At 44.6% G+C, this 15,785-nt stretch overlaps 1 protein-coding gene across 1 annotated transcript; it reads right to left on the bottom strand.

The window, feature by feature from the left end:
* Positions 1-394: 394 nt before the first annotated feature.
* DIO2 (iodothyronine deiodinase 2) lies at positions 395-15,754 on the bottom strand. The gene is made up of 2 exons (XM_075614645.1): positions 14,869-15,754; positions 395-1,461 (listed from the first exon to the last, which is right to left on the bottom strand). Exons 1-2 carry the CDS (start codon positions 15,088-15,090, stop codon positions 904-906), a joined length of 780 nt encoding a protein of 259 aa, XP_075470760.1. The 5' UTR covers positions 15,091-15,754; the 3' UTR covers positions 395-903.
* Positions 15,755-15,785: the final 31 nt, after the last annotated feature.

The following is a 15,785-nucleotide window of genomic DNA, read 5'->3' as shown; positions in this document are numbered from 1 at the left end:
ACTGGAGTTGAGAACCCCCTGGTGTAATTACTGGATTCTCAGCATCAGACATACTGAAAAATAAGCCATCGATATAGCATCCATCATTGCAGCCGGTATTGCACGGAAACGCGTTACAGCCGGCGGGAGTTTGAACACGCTGTCGTGCGATTTGCAATACAATACAAAGCACCAGTTGCAAAATCTCCCGGCTTTGCTAACAATTTTCCATATTATCGTGCAATAATGTCTGCTACATCTGTATGTTCGAAGAATGTAACCCAGAGCTACACGTGAACAATTCCGCAATAAACACACAAAGGGGAATGTTCTTCTGCTTCTTCCATGTGTTCTCCTGGTGTTACCACGCTCTTTTCACACCTTTTGTATGAATGTTTTTTCACGGATAAGGACCTAAGTGGGTCGCTTGTATCTGTAAACATGTGTCAGATCTCATTTTCTACACTGACATTTTTTTTTTTCTTGATGATTTCCCAGACTGATTTAAACTTTTCCTTTCTACCTTTGTAAGGTCCTTCAAACTACTCTCTCTCTCTCTCTCGCCAACATCTTCCCCGGTCCATAACTAAAGTCCTGTATAGGTTCTGATCATTTTTGCCTTTCTGTTGAGTTCTGTAGTTGAAGGAGACTGGTGACCAGCAGAGAAGGTTTGAGTTCTGTAAGAAAATCGAAGGGTCACAGTGAGATTCATTTCACACATCTGGATTGTGGATTCTTGCCATGGACTTTGTATCTGTTGTGGTCCATCCACTGTCGCTTGTCCTTTCAACTTTACATCGTTTCCTAAAACTGCTCTTCCAATGGTGTCCATGAAATTCCAAACACAAGCTCACAATCAAAAATATTGTTTCGGCTTTATCTCGCTAGCTCCCGAGTCATTTCACCTGACAAACACATGATACTTCATCTCTTGCCAAAGGTGAGTTCCAGCCATCGACGGACTTCCTGGAGGTTATAGAAAAATGGCCCTTTGCCTCCAAGGTATACAATCTTTTGCCTCTGTACGATGCACACCCTCTCAAACGAGACACCGTAGGCCACGTTGGCATTATTGTCCATGCAGTCAGCCACGACCTGGCACTGTGGGGGCAGGGAGAAGTGTTCTAGAAGCTTGTTGGCAGCTGCACATCGGTCTTCTTGGTCCCTGTGCTTCTTCACTTCAAAGGAGTCGGCGGCAATGCCAGGGGCGGCCCAGCCATCTGAGGGATGAGACTCGTCAATGTACACCAACAGGAAGTCGGCCACACCGGAGAACTCCTCCACCAGCCTGCTGAAGGTCGGTAATTGGCTGATAAAAGGGGGTCAGGTGGCTGAGCCAAAGTTGACCACCAGAGGGCGCTCCGAGCTGGCAAAGTCCAGGAGGTGACACTGCACCCCAAGCTTTCCGGCTGAGCTTCTACACTTCCTGTTGCTGGATACATGGATGACACTGGAGTTTGGCGCATCTCCTCCCAGCCTTACCTGTTGAATAAAAAAACAAAAGAAACAAAAATGTGGTTTAGTTATCAAAAAGACCTCGCGAGACATCTGCTTGTAAAAAGGCTATGTATAAGGTAGGAGCACAAATGCTATGTCCCTTCATATCCATTCACATATGCAGAGGTAACCATGCAGGGGAAAATATGAGAATTGAGGATAGTTCTCAAGTTCAATGTCACATAAATGGACAAATGAATCCCTGGAGATGTAGGCGAGGATTTCATCCATTCTCCTTTCCTTGGGGGATTCCATGAATGATAAAAGTACTCACTGTTGGTTCCCTGCAGGTCCTCAAGCGTGCAGCCACGTCCGGAGTCCAAGCATGTGAAGAAGTGTTGTGTGTGGCGCACAGCTCCACGACCTGTTCTTGTAGCTGTGCACCACACACAACACTTCTTCACATGCTTATAAAAAGGAACTCCCGTTAAACCCGAGAGAGACTCATTCTCGGGTTCCGTTTCTATTTCACCCCTACCACACGCAGCACCTATCTGAACAAGCTCCTCTCCCCTACCACACGCAGCACCTACCTGAACAAGCTCCTCTCCCCTACCACACGCAGCACTTATCATCAGAGATCTGACTCCAACAGACTGTTCATGGTCCCAAGGCTCAACAAAGTATCCGCCCGCTCCTCCTCCTCTTACCGTGCACCCCAAAACTGGAACAACCTACCAGAGACTCTCACATCCACCACCAGTTTAAGTTCTTTCAAATCTAAGGCTGTCTCACATTTTAATCTGGTCTGTAACTGTTTCATACGCTCATAATATATATTATCTCTAACTGTGCATGCAATGTCCTGTATATAATGTATAACCCTGCTCATTTATGTAACTGTATTTGTAACCATGTATTATTTGTCCTAACTCTGTGCCCAGGACATAATTGAAAACGAGCGGTAACTCTCACTGTATTACTTCCTGGTAAAATATTTTATAAATACATTTTATAAATAAATATTTAGCGACTGCAGCAAAGTTTGAGTTCATAGTAGAAGTTTGAAAATGTATCAAATGTTTATGGAATAAAAAAAAGTTAGCAGGGATATGCTGAAAACCTGACTTGTTGGTTGGTCTTGAGGACAGGAGTTGTCCACCCCTGCTCTAGACCAATGGCAAAGATTGATCGAAGACTGAGCCACCTGTGCTGAAGCAGGGATATCTTTAAACCTGACCTGTTGGTGGCCGTTGAGGACTAGCGTTGGCCACTCCTATTCTACACAGTGCCAATAATTCACATATTACATTACAATAGAGGCATAAAGACAATGCAATGATTCAGAATATAAGATGGTTACACAGACACGGGTATAAAGAGAAGAATCCGTGCCCTGAAGATATTACTGTGCATGCCAACATATTCGGATTTATTTCTATGTAAGACCTCTGGCCTCTCTGCCGATTCCCTTCCAAACCCTCCATTACCTTCAAGGTTCTCCGCCTTCCTTTCAAGACACTTCTCTGCATCCCGCTGTGCTGCATCTCACCTTTAATCCTTCCCTATAATCCCCGCACAGCCTCTGCATGAGCTCTCACTATCTCAGCTGAAAACTCAGTATACCTCTTATTGATAATATCACTCTCCTAATTATCTCTGTATCTCGTGCTCTTTGTCCTTTTACCCTATTAGAGCGCATCTCTAATGTACCCAAGATACAGTGTTGCTCTGAGCCTCGGGGCCCTTACATTGTAACACCGTGGGGACGTTGTATCCAACAGAAGAACAGCGACTTTTAATTCCACGTTGGACAGGGATGTTACAGAGAGCGTCACTGTGAGCACAAACAAAGCCTCAGCATGACAGCAAAGCGATGCTTGTCATCTGCCACAGAACAGGTTAATACTTCTTACTGAAATGAAGCCAGGACTATCAGCTAGTAAATTCACATCATTAGTGAGAGCGACAGGCCCCTTAAATCTGTCAGGTTTCTATTCCAGCCCAAAGTCAGGCATTGCGCAGATAAATCTCAGGGTTTCAGCTAGCCTCATGTAACAGTCATTATGAGATCACAGGATCAGGGGGTGCAGTGTAACAGCCCTAACTTTGAAGTGGGAGATTGGGGGGTAAGACTTCGCTCCTCATGATAATGGGACTATTATTTTATCTCAGACGTAACAACATAAATTGATTTGTAAACGGGCGAATATTCCCCGCTCCTATAAACATCTTCCACTGTAAGGCCTCGTCCACAGTAGAACGCGCTAGCTTCCGCGTCTCGGCCTCCATGACCCAGCGTCGCGCTGAAAATACAAACTTGTTTGTATTGCGGAGCGCCGCTCTCCCTGCAGCGCATGTGCGTTGGAATCCTAGTGTTTGTTTCGGCGATGCGTCGTCGTGGTAACCCAAATGATGCCGCGGGGGTCACATGATGTCATATTACCATGGCAACGTGACGTCATATGACACCAGTGCCGAGCAGGAAGGGGAGGGAGGGCGCCAAGGAGAGCAGGCAGGGGTGCGCACGGGGAAAAGTTTGCGCACCACCTGTCTAAAACAGGGGTGGGCAAATCCAAATCAACACAAATCCAAATCAACAAGGGCCACCAACAGGTCAGGTTTCCAGGATATTCCAGCTTCAGAATAGGTGGCTCAATCAGTGGCTCACACTTTGACTACACAACCTGTGCTGAAGCAGGGTTATCCTGAAAACCCAACCTGTTGGTGACCCTTGGGAGTTGCCCGCCCCTGGTCTAAAGTCTGGGCATTAATGGTCTGGAGACGCACAGAAACAGAAACATATAACCATTAAAATTGACACTATAATAATAGCATGTTCTTGTATAGGGCTGCTAGTTTTACGTAGCGCTTTACAGAGACATTTTGGAGACACAGTCCCTGCCCCGAAGAGCTTACAATCTATGTTTTTGGTGCCTGAGGCACAGGGAGATAAAGTGACTTGCCCAAGGTCACAAGGCGCCGACCCCGGGACTTGAATCAGGTTCCCCTACTTCAAACTCAGTGCCAGTCAGTGTCTTTACTCACTGAGCCACTATCTAATGTGCTTCATTTTTTGTTTATATTGAATTATTTTGTTACTTTATTCCCCCATTGTGTAACCATATCTTCTGTATGTAAAAATGAGTCCGTTAGCTGGGTCAGTAATGGCCAGTCAATGCCGTACTCTTCCAGTTGGACTAATTCTAGGATTGTGGATCACGGAGATCCGCGTTGAGCTGCTATGTTTGGGAGGGGGATGGCTCTAGGGTCTCGGAAACCTCAGGTGAATGTCCCAGCTCTTTATAGAATGTCTCATTCCATGTATCGCACATTCCACTTCTCATAACGCCCTGCGTGCCAGCTAGGGAGAAAGTGAGCGAAAAGGTCACGTGCGAGGCAGAATATTCAGGTATTTGCCCTGAGGAAGAGCACACGGATGTTACAGTGTCAGCCTCACTTTTACGTTACTGTACTACGGCTTACAGCCAGCGAGCGATACATCAATCATGACTAATTACTTTTTTGTCAGCGCTGCCTGTGGTTGATGTGTGTTTGTACGGAGGTACCACTGCTTTTGTTAATCTTTTGTTCACAGAAACTCACTGCTTTTCATCAAGTGACATAAAAGGATCAGTTTATTAATGGATTGCTGTCTATTAGCAGAACAAGACATCAAAAGTCCTGATGGGTACCAAAAGTGACAACTCCCTCCACGTACAATAAATACACAAACACCACTTGCGGTGCTCACGTCTCACACAGGTCTGCAGCCCTGTCTTTCCCCATTATCACTTAGCAAACAGCGCTTCCACTGCAGCCAGGGACTCTGGGTAATGACATGCAAATGAGCACACTGTGTCACTCTACTTCTTATAGAAGAGAAATGATGTCCGCTGTTAAGAATGGCAGCGGGTGTCTGATTCACAGTTAGAGATGCGCACTCAGTCCATCATTTCAGCAATGCAATCACAAACTCAGCAACATTTCCTTCAACAACTATATTAAAATCTAAATGTATTTCATGAATTTCCCTAAAAAAAAAAAAAAAATACTTTTTACGGCTACACCCTTAAATGCCCCAGAAAATCACCAAAGTGCAAACGCTTGTTGATTTCTTTGGCAAATGTACTTGTGATATTTTGCACAGATTTGCCGGCCTCTGAACTGCTCCCCAGAGACGATGATACGGGTGAGCGAACGGGCTTCCAGGGCTGCCCAACATGACTCAATTATCAGCTGCTCAGTTCCTGACCCCGGAGTGCGTCCAAGCCATTTCCATGGGATTCTTCCTGCTTGGCTTTGGTGCCGTGTTCTGTTCTCACGCTCCACACAGGATTTGGAAAACTTTTGTAAGAAAAGCACTTATAACTTTATGGCATCATAAACACCGAAGCCGTTGGCACTCCGCTTTTAATGCTCATATTTTCCTGCTTATGCTATGATTTTCTGCATGCATATTGTGAAGGCCTTAACCCTGTTAGCGCTGAAGCGGTTACATGTTGAGCGTGTGGATTGGGTTAGGACCCCTTGCGGCAGAGAAGAAGTTAAGTCATTAGTTAGACTTGATTTTTCCGCATGAGTAAGGGCCGGCTGCATACAGCACAAACCAAAACGGCTGTCTTTTCACTTACAAAAAAAAACAAACAATTGGACTTTGTGTGTCCAAGAGAAGTACAACACAAAGCCAAAACTCGCCTCTCCTTAGCAGCTCTCCAGGATTCACAGCTCTGTACAGTAACCACAGTCATCTGAGCCCGAGCCTGAGAGCGAGGAGAATTCTTCCCCTTTATATCAGCAGTTTTATGTTGTGTGGAGAGGCAGGCCCCTTATCTCACAAACCTAAAACCTCCAAGACCCTCACTCAATATGCTGAAATCTTCCCATGCAGGGGACCTAGAACTGAATAGGAGCCAATGCGCTTCCAATGGGATCCCATCCCTGCAGACGTCCCATGCCATGTTTATTCGGACCATCGTCACCTTGGCTGACAAGAATAGAAAAACACCTGTTCCCTGGGATAGGGAGGGAGGTCATTAACCCATATGCTGCCAGATTGGCCGACAAGACAAAGAAGAGGTTTACGTAAGCATGAACTGGTCAGCAATATATAGGGGAGTGCGATTTTTGTTTTTCTCATTGCGAGTGGTTCTCTGAATTGCTTTATTTTACAGCTTGTTCCTTGTCAGTGGCGATGGCCTAATGCTTGTGCAGTATTAGTAAGAATACATGCTATAAATGCTTGTTTGCAAAGCTGTATATAGAATTTGCAGGTGCAAAAAAGTCAATGAATCCAAGCGATTGCAATCTTAAGAGTACATCAATCGTGAGATCAGGAGATCAGGAGATGGAACATGGTCTCAAACAGGGTACCACTACTTTAAAGACCAGCATTTTTACTGCTATGTTAATATCCCCATGAGGAGAAGGCAATAACACCAAGATGGTCCCAATGACATCGCTCCTCCTGACTGGCTCACCGAGAGTCGTCTTTCCCTGTCCATTCCCTCCACTCTGCCCCGAAAGCCTGGGAACGGAAATACAGTACTGTAGGTCTGGGTCCTATCGGGTTCGAAGTGCCATACAAAAATGAGCGGTACTGTGTTTCACTGCAGAAAAAAACACTTTCTTTGAACAAAAAATGCTATTTAAAAAGGGTGTATGCTTCTTTATATTGAAAGAGTCCCAAGGGAATTAATTGTGTGATATATATATATTTATATATATATATAATCAAAAAATAAATAGATGATACCGTTCTGTGGCTAACGAAATGCTTTTATCTGTGCGAGCTTTCGAGATACACTGATCTCTTCTTCCGGCGATGTTACAATGAATGAAGCAAAAGGTTATATACATACACACATGAATTAAACGGAAATAGCCGTGTTAGTCCAGTTGCGATACTGCAGAATAAATTGAGTACTTCAGGATAATGTGATAACTTTTTTTTATTTGGACTAAGAATTGATGTAGCAAGACGGACTTTCAAGAGCGCTCTCTCTCTCTCTCTCTCTGTCTCTCTCTCGTATAGACAGAGAAAATAGGGGGGCCCAGGATCAGGTATTACGACCGAAGGTGTAAGCACATAATATTTGTGATAAATATCCAACAGGATATCACATGGTGGTGTAGCAACAGTGTTAATGATATACAGATAACATACATATATTATGTGTGTTTACATCTTCTGTTGTAATACCTGATCCTGGGCTCCCCTATATTCTTTGTATATACAAGTAATAGCTTGTCCTGAGGAAGAGAGAAAAACTCTTGAAAGCTCGTACACACACACACACACACACACACACACACACACACACACACACACACACACACACACACACACACACACACACACACACACACACACACACACACACACACACACACACACGACAGCTTTTATTTTTCTGCTTATCTTGCAGGACAATCACTCAATTTTTATGAAAATGTGACCAATTATAGGGCTGTAAAACATACTGGACACCTAACAAGCTCCTATTGAACCCCCAAAATGACCACAACATATATATAAGCATATGAGTGTCACAGAGGAGTGCTACTGAGCATGGCAATATATATTTTTAAAACCAGAGACAGAACATATATATTTAGGCACTGTACCGTGTATGAGTCTCACTGGATGTGCTAAAAACTGAGCTTTGTCTGTGTTTTATGTTCTGTCTCTGGTTTTAACAATTATAGGGCTGACAGGAAATTATTACATGTAAGAATTATTTGATAATCCAATTAATATTCTTTGGACGGCGTGATGACCTCATCAAGTGCATAGTTACAACATAACGTTTAGCGAAGCAGAGAAGAATAAAGGGCTTGAGACAGAGCGAGGATTATGGTGCACGTGTTTCCTGATAAAGGCCGGTCGCTGGGAGGACTGAAAAACTCATCCGTAATACAGCGTATCGTTCAGGGCGGGAGCAGCTGGGTCCGCGCGTTATCGGTTATACAATCGGACAGCGGCGCTCTCATCTTCGGGCGTTTCAGCGGGGGGAGGGGGTTTTGATCACACACTGAACTCAAACTTTATAGTAATCTTTAATGTTTCAGATCACATTACAATAATTTAACACATTTACGAGCTACGAAGGAAAAACACCTATTTCTCAGGAACATGAACATCCCGCAGCGTATCTGCTACTTGTTGACATGACAGTGACATCAATTTAGTTATCAGTTGATTGTTTACATTGTGCTTGTTATAGAGTGTTCATCTACATAACAGACCCTTACAAACGAATGGGGTCCCCTTTACCCTGAACACAGTGTACATAGGTCGTTCCCTCAAATCCTGATCTCGCTGCCTCAAAGTGGCGGGACAGTGGCAACAGGTGTTCAGGAAGATGTATACTGTAGTGGCACTTGGGCTGGTAGGTGTAACCATACTACGAAAGCTTGAACTACATACCCAGCTAAAGTGGGAAAGATACTCGCCAACATACAAATGAGGCCGGCATAGTAAGTAAGGCATCAACTCTCAAGTATGGAACACACTAAAAAGCAATGATCTTATTTCTCCGGCGGCTGGAATGTCCCTGGGCTTGACAGTGTTCAAGAAGAAGGCATGATAGCAGAGGGTGCTAAGAATCCCGGGAGGTTAAACAAAAGCTGTCAATCAAACCGCAATCTGGCTACCTACAGTACATCTGCCGGACTCTGTCCAGTGAAGAAGCACTGCACGAACTGGAAGAGAAACTTGCAGAGATTAAATGGGATACTGTTGGCCTTAGTGAAGTAAGAAGATGAAGGCCACATTGAGCACAAAACGGACACCTATAATATATTACAGAGAATAGAAGAATCAGTGGAGTAGATTTCACCGTCAACAAGGAGATGGAGAAAGAGCCTTGTACAATATGAAAGCTTAAATCGGAAAGAGCAGCCAATTCAGCGATACAGGCTTCAAATAATGTAAGTGTCTGCCCCAACATCAAGTCATGCACACGATGACGTGGAAGACTTCTACCATGAAGTCAACCAACTTATAAACAAAGGAAACTGTCTCCTCGAGATGATTATGGGAGATTTCATTGATTGATTGATTGATTGATTGATTGATTGATTGATTGATGCCCGACCAGAAGCATCAGTTGCCAAGTATAGCCAGGGTAAAAGGGATGAACGGGGGGACAGATTGGGAGAATTCGCAGATTGTGACAACTTCAACATCACGAATTCAGTCTTCAAGACGAAGCCCAATAGAAAATGGACAGGGAATGGACCCAATGAAATCAAGAATGAACCCGACTAATGGAAATATCCAGTAATTGTCATTACCCGTCTAAAATAGTTCTGTTTGAAGCTCCTTCCTGGCAGAGGGTCCTGTGATATAATATATAATATACAGAACAATGCGCTGCAGGCCTCTCTGGTGGAGGAGGGCTCACAAAGCAATGAAAGAGAAAATATAAAGCAGCGTTAGACTCGTTGTAGGACACAGAGCTGCAGATAAATATTATTTATTCTCTTATTAGCCGTCATTGTGACCGGAGTTTGCAAATGAGGGGGATTTTTTTGGTTGTATTTAGCGCACATTCAGACTCTAATTAGAAACAGCTGGATATGCCTGAGGAGACCGTTCCTACAGCTGGCAGGTTCATGAGGTTTTATTCCATCCCCTGGAGAGACTCTGCAGATCTCACCCGCCACCGACTGCCAAGATATTAGTCGAGTCCTGCAGAGAAAGCGCTTAGCCCTGCAGCACAGATTCATAGATTAAACTTTTTCCTAATTCCCAACAGCAAAGCTGGAAATGTCAGGAGACAAAAGTGATCCGGTCTCAAGAGGGGAACGCTAGGGCACTTTGGGAAATAGAAATGACTTTGCTCCAGTAAGTAGAATAGTACAATACGTTTAAGCCCTTCACTGTCAGAGTGGTTACCAGCAGAAGGAGGTCGGGTAATATCTTTCTAAAGAGCAGGATTAGCCTTGTTGTGAAGACTCTGACCTCTGAAGTGGGATTTGCAGAAGCCTCCCTAGGCTAGTTACATTATGTCACGGTGCCCCAGGTACTAACATAAGAGTCATTCAGAGCAGGGACACGTTGTGTCTGCATTGTGCGTGAGAAAGGTGGCCCTGCAGCCTTGCTCAGTGCATGAGCCGTGTATGTGGAAGTGTCTGACAGAGACTCCAATGCTTAGGACCCCACAGCCCTCATATGTGACGGGACATAGAAATCCAGCACTGGCTTCCATCCTGCTAGCAGAGAGCGGCGAGAAGCAGGGCTGCCGGGCTGCCGGACACGTGTGAATGTGCTCACAAGTGATCTTCTCATATCCTGAAGAGAAGAATAAGAGATGTGTATGGTAACATTGTGGACCATGGAGCCTGAATATCCCATCACAGTGACACAGGCAGAAGGTACCCAAAGCCCATCACGTCTGTCAGTCCCGGCCCTGCACAGCCGGAGCGGTAATATGCAGTGGTTGCATTAAAAAGCAGAATTCAATATTGGGGGGAAATATGTATTTTTGAAAGGGTTTTAGTGTATTTATGCTATAAAAACTGCTTAAAGAGTCTAAAATATATCCCCTTTCCTGTAAAAAGAAAGTGGGACTGCACGTGTGTAAATAAAAAGTAGTGGTTCTCCGGGCATGTCAATTAAAAAGTAGTGGTACTCTGTACCCCAGAGTACTATAACACATTAACCACTGGATAGTTGTCCCACAAGTTCCCACCGAGTGACACAGAGGGAAGGGACCGGCGCCATTCTTACAACCTCAGCGGTCAGAGTATCGCAGTATGTTTAGTGATGGCAAGGTACGGATACAGCAACGAGTACTGAGAAACAGCCTTGTCCAATCCAGACTCTGATGCTCACTTACACAGGGGCAAGATCACCCCCCACCCCCCCCCCCCCCCAAAGCAGGTCTGTGCTGCAAATGTATACAAAGTGTCAATTGTACAGTATGTACTGTATCAGTGCCGGGTAAGTGGCTGAGAAGCAGTTACACACCTGAGCCTCCTTTACCTGCGAAACATTAACCCTTTATGTGTGGTGCAGGACAAGCCAGTATCATTATTTCGATCGTTCTGCTGGGGAGTCGCCTGCTCACACTGTTTAGTGCGAGAGCCTCTAGCTCCAGGGCAGATCTCATTTAGAGATAAGAATGAGAAAAGTCACTGGAATGTTTCCTTAATGTACAGTATGTGTGTGTAGTCGTGTCAGCTACTGTGTACAGGTGTGTATAGACATCTACAATACGGCAATATATATCAGTACTGTGTTAGCCGAGCTTTAATAATCAAAAATGAATAGACCACACACACACAGAGAAAATTTAAATATCACTTGTGAGCACATTCACATGTCTTAGACAGGTCTGCAACACTGCTTTTTGCCATTCCACTGCAGCAAGGGATCCTGGGAAATTACATGAAAATGTGCACAGTGTCACATTTTGCCTCAAATCCATTTGTACATGGAACCCTTGGATAAGCTTATGCTCTCTGCATTACACAGCCTTTCAGCACCGCCTGGGATAAGATGCAGAGCCAGAAATCCTACTCACAGACAGCTGTTTCAACCTTTTGGGTCTCATCAGTGTGAGGCTGGTTATACTGGCTGTGCAATATATTACGTAAACACACACACACACGCACGCACGCACGCACGCACACACACAGACATGACATGTATTGTACATTTAGATGCACTGTTTTTGGCTCTTCTTTCCTCGTATTGCTGTTTTTTTTATATAGAATCTATATTAATGGCAAAATAACTGACAGTTACATATGACAACTTGAAGAAAGTGTGCAGTTCTGCATTTCAGAAATTGTGTTTTTTTTATCACATATATATACTGTATGTGAAAACTTTTTTTATACATAGACTGTATGTATGAAGATCAGTACAACTATTTATCTTTGTCCATTTACATGTGTATCATAGATATATACACATACACATTAGATAAGTTATGGTGGGTGAAAAAGGTGACAAAAAATCCTCCACCCAGCCTTAGAATTGCACAGCCAGTATAACCAGCCTCACACTGATGAGACTCAAAAGATCGAAACGGCTGTCTGTGGGTAGGGTTACTGGCTATGCATCTTAACCCAGGCTGTGCTCAAAGCTGTGACCATGCAGAAAGCTTAAAGCTTAAAAGTTTTCCATGTTAAAATGGATTTCAAGCAAAAGGTGGCACTGTGTGCTCATTTGCATGTCATTTCCCAGAATCCCTTGCTGCAGTGGAAGCACTGTATGGTAGGTGATAATGGCGAAAAGCAGGGTTGCAGACCTGTCTACGACATGTGAATGTGCTCACACGTGATATTTTTATATACCCACACACGTGTGTGTGTGTGTGTTAGGCTGCGCTTATAGTGCCGGCGACCGCGACGTCAGGCTACGGTCGCTGAAAAAATCAAATAGAGATGACTTCCAGCGATCGTGACCAAGCTGTCGCTCCGTCGCGCTGCGCTTACTATAAGCGCACGCGACGGCGGCAATGCATTTGTTTTGACGCGACGTCACTGTCGCCGGCACTATAAGCGCAGCCGAAGTCACTGATGTAACTGCAATGTTTGTACATTACATAAAACTCCGCCTGATGTCAAACGTAATCTTACACTGCAGGATGTGGGTGTTCATCCTGAGAAGTGGAGCTGTGTTCTCAGGATGTGGGCAGCCGAGTCTCGTTAAGGATTTAGGAAATGACTACAACTAATCAGGGCTGCCACTAGAGTGCGCAGTTGAGGCATTTTGCCCCTGGTGCCAGGCTACAGGTGAGTCAGTACTACTGGCAGGAGAATCAGGACAGGGTGACACAGTACGCAGCGACTAACGCTCCACAATTCAGCCACCTCCCATGTACAGTGACAGGAATGGGCAGAGACACCAACAGGGAACAGGGGCAGTCACCGAGTGTCATTGTGACAAGGGGAAAAGGGACTGTGATGCCGAGCACATGTCCGGGACACGACACGGAATGGGGTTTGTGCATTTTGGACTTCATACTAAGTTCATTTCGGATTATCAGCGTCCCGCACCCCTCGTTCTGCAGATACTTCCTGCGCTCCTGGCTCAGTTTCTTGTAGATAAAGTTGTCCCTGACGGGAGCGATACGAAGTGAACAACTGGTGCTAGCTGCAGGTGATGGGGACAGGCTCAGACTATCCCTATTCCGTTCTTTATACAGTTAAAAAAAAAACTCCTGATAAACAGGGTTCAGCAGTTATCCGTCACGTACCTAATAATATATGCATGCTGCGGCTACAGATTCAACCGCCGCTCTATTCCTTCCGAGAGGTCTTTACAAATAACCTCGTGAGAAAGCAACAGCAATCAGCTCTCGACTGCAAAACGGAGCGCACATTGTTGACCCGTGACACTGAAATGTGCACATTTGTGCAAGTTGTGACTGCTCACCAACGCCTCCTCCCCCCCGAGACATACAGTATTTCCCCGAAGGATATGTTCTACCTGTTGTAGTAATAGCCACGTGTTCTCAAATGCGTTCTGCAGGTAAGGAAGTGGGAATACTCCACACCTTTACCCCCGGCACAGGCACTAGCCCAGTTTCTTGTACGATTCCTGATTCCTTCATAACAAGTTGCACAATTGAATTTTCAGTTCATTTATGTGTTGTGCCCCTTTTATATATACTCTGTCAGCTTCCCTTGTAACACACCAGAAAACTCCTTTTAAACATCAATTAGCCATTACATGCACAGTATTTACTTTACCTTAGTCTTTTTTTTGTATTAATTATTATTGTAAAAGCGTTTTTTTCCTGTCTGTGTAATACGTTACCGTCCTCCGAGTACGATTCCTGTAACATGAGGACCGTGTCCGGCCAAATAAAGCAGTGTCTTTGAATGACACCGTTTGTATCAATGACTGACAGTGAAGTCATATTTGTGCTGCAAAGTAAGAGGAGCATGCCAAATCTGCAGATGTTGTATATAAACTCAGGCAAGCAACGGGTCTTTAACACACTCCTCACAATGTACTTGTTTTCTTATTGCTCCATAGAACACAATTAAACATGTATTTTAATAAGGAGCCAGAAAATCCAAAACAGTCCGTTTTGTACCCAGAGACCGAAAACCATGCGAGCTCTCGAGTGCCTTAAACGGTAAGAATCCCAGCAGACAGCATAAAAAAAGGACTGCTTTAGATTGCCTCAACAAAAAGTGCATTTAAATACCGCTTAGCATTGATGCTGCAATCTGATCTTACACTCTAACTCTCCCCTTTGATATCCTATAATATAATCATTTTGCAGCAAACCATAATTCCCAATAAAAGTCACCAGCTGCCATTTTATAAGCTCCCGGCTATAACGGTGCGAGGCAAGAATCGGCGCAAAGAGCATAAAAATAAAATAAAAAAAAGGTTGGTTAAAAGATGGTGTCTACATACAAATGCGCATTTCGAAATGGAAGTCGCCTTTAAGAACAGCACTTTTTATAGCCCTGGCGTACCTGCTTGTAGGCGTCCAATAGGAAACTCTTCCAGACGCAGCGCAGCCCCTCTGAGGTCAGCATCCGACGCCATTGACTCTGGCTGGATTTGGAGCGGTTGAGTTGCAGGAGCACGTGTTTGATCAACACGACCGAGTCGTACAGAGCCAGGAAGAGGCAGTTAGAGAAGAACCCGGGCAGGATCTGCAGGGTGATCAGCAGGTCCACACTTAGCAGACCCATAACGGCAGTGTGTGGGGTCCCTCCCACCCCGCTCTCCTCCTCAACGCTTCCCCTCCCTACAGGTCTCCCGTCCCCCTCATTAGGACCCCGCAACGCGAGGGAAAGACCAAGAGAAGAAAAAAAAAAATGGAAAGTTAATTTTGACTGTCTCTTTTTCAGTAGGACGGAAAGGGTTAAAATAAGGGGAAAAGGTGAACGGGGATTTTAAAAAAAATAATAATAATCAGGTGGCATGCAGAGTAATAAAAGCAGAAACAGGTGTCACTGCTCAATCAGAGCCGCCTTTCCCTCGTGTTATGTGACTGGCCACTAAAAAAAGTTCCACTAAGATTTTATTTCTGATTAGTTAGAAAAAGTTGCTCTCTAGCCTGAAAGTTGCAGGTAAAAAAAATGATTGGGAAATTGAATTCCACTTTCCCTCGCTCTCCCTCTCTCTCTCCCTCTTTCTCTGTGTGTCTCTAAGCTATCTCTTTTTGTCCTCAGATTTTCCCTCTGCTGCCCTCCCTTTTCTGTATCCCTTTTTATACAGTCCCCGGCTAATTGCTGCAATAAGAAAAATGAAAAAGCCTAATCTTGCTGGTGATCTGTTCTTTGACGTCAGGGTAGGAGAGGGCATTACTATGGCTGGGGCTGCCCTGCATAGGAAAGTAGCTGCTTTAAACTTGCAAGGCGGGACGTGGTTATTAAAGGAGAGG

The sequence above is a fragment of the Ascaphus truei genome, chromosome 9 (genome assembly GCF_040206685.1).
Source record: "Ascaphus truei isolate aAscTru1 chromosome 9, aAscTru1.hap1, whole genome shotgun sequence".
Classification (NCBI taxonomy): Eukaryota; Metazoa; Chordata; class Amphibia; order Anura; family Ascaphidae; genus Ascaphus; species Ascaphus truei.
The sequence above is the reverse complement of the archived record's forward strand: the minus strand, read 5'-3'. Positions and strand labels throughout refer to the sequence as shown.